At 34.9% G+C, this 3,025-nt stretch overlaps 1 protein-coding gene across 1 annotated transcript; it reads left to right on the forward strand.

Moving 5' to 3' along the window:
- The first annotated feature begins 1,303 nt into the window (after positions 1 to 1,303).
- On the forward strand, positions 1,304 to 2,479 carry LOC142174234 (putative F-box protein At1g60370). The gene has a single exon (XM_075240027.1). The coding sequence runs from the start codon at positions 1,346 to 1,348 to the stop codon at positions 2,477 to 2,479; it is 1,134 nt and encodes a 377-aa protein (XP_075096128.1). The 5' UTR covers positions 1,304 to 1,345.
- Positions 2,480 to 3,025: the final 546 nt, after the last annotated feature.

Raw genomic sequence — 3,025 nt, forward strand, 5'->3', positions numbered from 1 at the left:
CAGATTTTGATTGTTGATGAGTGTTAATGACTTAATTCTATTTAATATCTCAAGAAAACTAAATGAGATTGTATGTGGGTCAAAAAGTGGTATGGCATATAAAGTTTGCCTTTCAGTAATGGTTATAAAGATGTACTAAATCTTTATATGGTTTCAGAAGTAGTTATATCCTAGTCCTTAATATATGGCCTTTCAATTGGTATTAGGAAAAAACAAGATATTTAGTGTTGTTGACCAGATTTCAGTTGCTTGAGACTATTAACAGATTGTTTGGATGGTTGTTAAATAATGTTTCATAATATAGAGTATTGTAATGTATTATATTGTATTGTTTTGGTGTATATAATGTTTGATAGATTGTATTATTTTCTGTCGTTTCATGATATCACACACCAATTATATGAAGAATAAACTTGCAATATTAAAAAAAGATAAGGTATGAGGTAGAATAATTATATAAAATACGGTAAAGGATAAAATATAATTACTTAATAATAAGGGTAAGATGAGAGGGAAAATTAAGGTAACGACGCGATCATACTAAATCAATCGTTACATAAAATGACACTTTTTGTTATTTCATAATGACGGATTAAACAATACAATACAATAAAATTTAAGTAACAATTAAAACATCGTATTACGAATTTTGATACAAAACCAGTCCAAATCACCTCCAATATTCCTCAAATTTTATATATTGAGTTGACATATCCATATATTTTCAATGAATTTCAACTATACCCATTGAAAAAGTTTCTTTTTTGTTTAGATTTTTGGAATATTATATATATTTTTGTATTTCATCACCTTATTTGTGTAAGTTTCCCTTGATGTTACGCCCCAAACTCAGAGGCTCACTCATAAGCCCCTCGAACTACACCGACTCACCGAGCGCGACGTCCCAAATACTCTTGTCCATAAATTAAAAATAAAATTTTCCTTGTTCATTAAAGCAAATCAAGATAGAATTATTTATTTTTATTATTGATGAGTGATGACAATCCATGTTTTATCTGGGTGAAAATCTTTTTTCTCCTCCACTACAGATTCCTAGTTTTTTTTTTTTTTTTTTGGGGTGAAAAAATAGGTAGCCAACTCAAATATGGTATTGCGGCTAAAACACGTAGGAATCCAAGTATCCAACTAACTCAAATATATTGAAAACTTGAGGCTAAAACCCTAGTAGGAATCCAACTCAAATATATATGGAAAACTTGGGCTAAAATCCAGGCAGCACTTAATGGCCAGCCGGTTACCATGTTATTTATAACCAAATACTACTAGGGTTAATTTTCTCAACTTTATTACGAGTGCAGAGACCAAAGAGACGCACAAATTAAACATGGAAGGAACCTTCAGTGAGTTCACAATTACTACCACCAAAAAGCGGCGGATGGAGGAGAAGCGTGAATTTGCAAGTGACATGGTATTCGAGATATTAACATGGCTTCCAGCGAAGTCTCTTATGCGATTCAGGTGTGTTTCTAAAGCTTGGAACAGTTTGATACGACATGAACCCGACTTTGTCAAGTTGCACAATGCTCGTTTTCAAACCCGTCCTCTAGCCAGCCGCCTCTTATTTGAAATAGGAACACACTATCATGAAGTTGTAGAAAGCCGCACTTCCAATTTACCAACACAAGTTGAAGGATTCTCTTTACAGCTCGCACGTCCTCGTCATTATTTCGACTTTGATGAAGTTACTATTTGCTCAAATCCTTGCAATGGCCTTGTTTGTTTCTATAACCATAAAGATACTCTAAGTTACTTGTATAATGTCACCACAGGGGAGATAAAAGCTTTACCATCTTCTCTAACGAGGCTTCCGAAAGGACGACGGGGTCCTACGTTGTTTCTGGGATTTGATCCGGCCACGGAAAGATACAAATTGCTTCATTTTGTTTTCTACGAGAATGAGAAAAAACCAATGATCAAGATTCTAACACTAGGAACCACCTCCTGGAGAAGAATCCAACAAGATGAGTACCCCCTACCATTTAATTCATTTTATTCATGTTATGCTCATGAAGGTATCTTTCTCAATGGGGTAGTTTATTGGATTGCGTTTAAAAGTCAATTTGCCTACTTCAACTTCACAGAAGAGAAGTTTGGAACTCCTTCGTACCCACAAGGGCGTAGTCGGACTCTTGTACTGAATAAAATGCAAACTGCACTTTTGGGAAAGTTGGATATCCGCTGTGGCTTCAGACCTGAAAATTGCAATTTGGTATATGATGAGGTCAACAAAGTTTTTGTGAAATCCAAATCTAACCCGGACTTGGACAAGGAGAAGGTTGCCTTGCTTGCACCAAAAAACGTTGATGATGAAACTACATTGTGTGGAAACATAGTTTTAGCAACAGGCAGTGTTAATAGCGCCCCAACTTCCTTGGTATTCGCTGATCATCATTTCAGGTTATATCGTGTTAGCAGTTTTGTTGAGAATATTATCCCATTAACATTTATTGATGTTTAGTTTTTTTCATTATATTTATTCATTGAGGTTTAGTTGTATGAGAATTTGTTTTAGTTTCTAGTTTTCCATACATTATATGTACCTATTTATTGATGAATATCAATCCCCTTCCTGAAAGAAGACACAAATGAAGTAGCAAAGTGCAAAACAATCTTTAGATCCAGGAAAATTATAATCCATTGAATGCAATGAATCACATAACCACTGCAATTTCAGATCTTGTAAATTCTTTTCATTCTTAAAAACACTTTCAATTGTGTCGAGGATGCATGCCCGAGGAGATGATTCTCGAAGATGTTGCTGCCCAGGAAGCACCTTTGAGAGTAGGCTAGGCTCTAGGCCTTTACTATATGTGTACCTCCTCGCTTCTTTTCGTTCAAACCTGAAATTCGCACCAAAACTCGATTACTCATTCACCCCCGAGCCCGGTTATGTAATATGTTTTGGAATCCAACCTCAATTTGAGGTCTAAATTCTAATTCCACAAAAATTCCTAATTCTACCCAAACCCCCAATTTCCACCATAAAAACACTAGATTTTAGGTT

Source organism: Nicotiana tabacum, chromosome 20 (genome assembly GCF_000715075.1).
Source record: "Nicotiana tabacum cultivar K326 chromosome 20, ASM71507v2, whole genome shotgun sequence".
Classification (NCBI taxonomy): Eukaryota; Viridiplantae; Streptophyta; class Magnoliopsida; order Solanales; family Solanaceae; genus Nicotiana; species Nicotiana tabacum.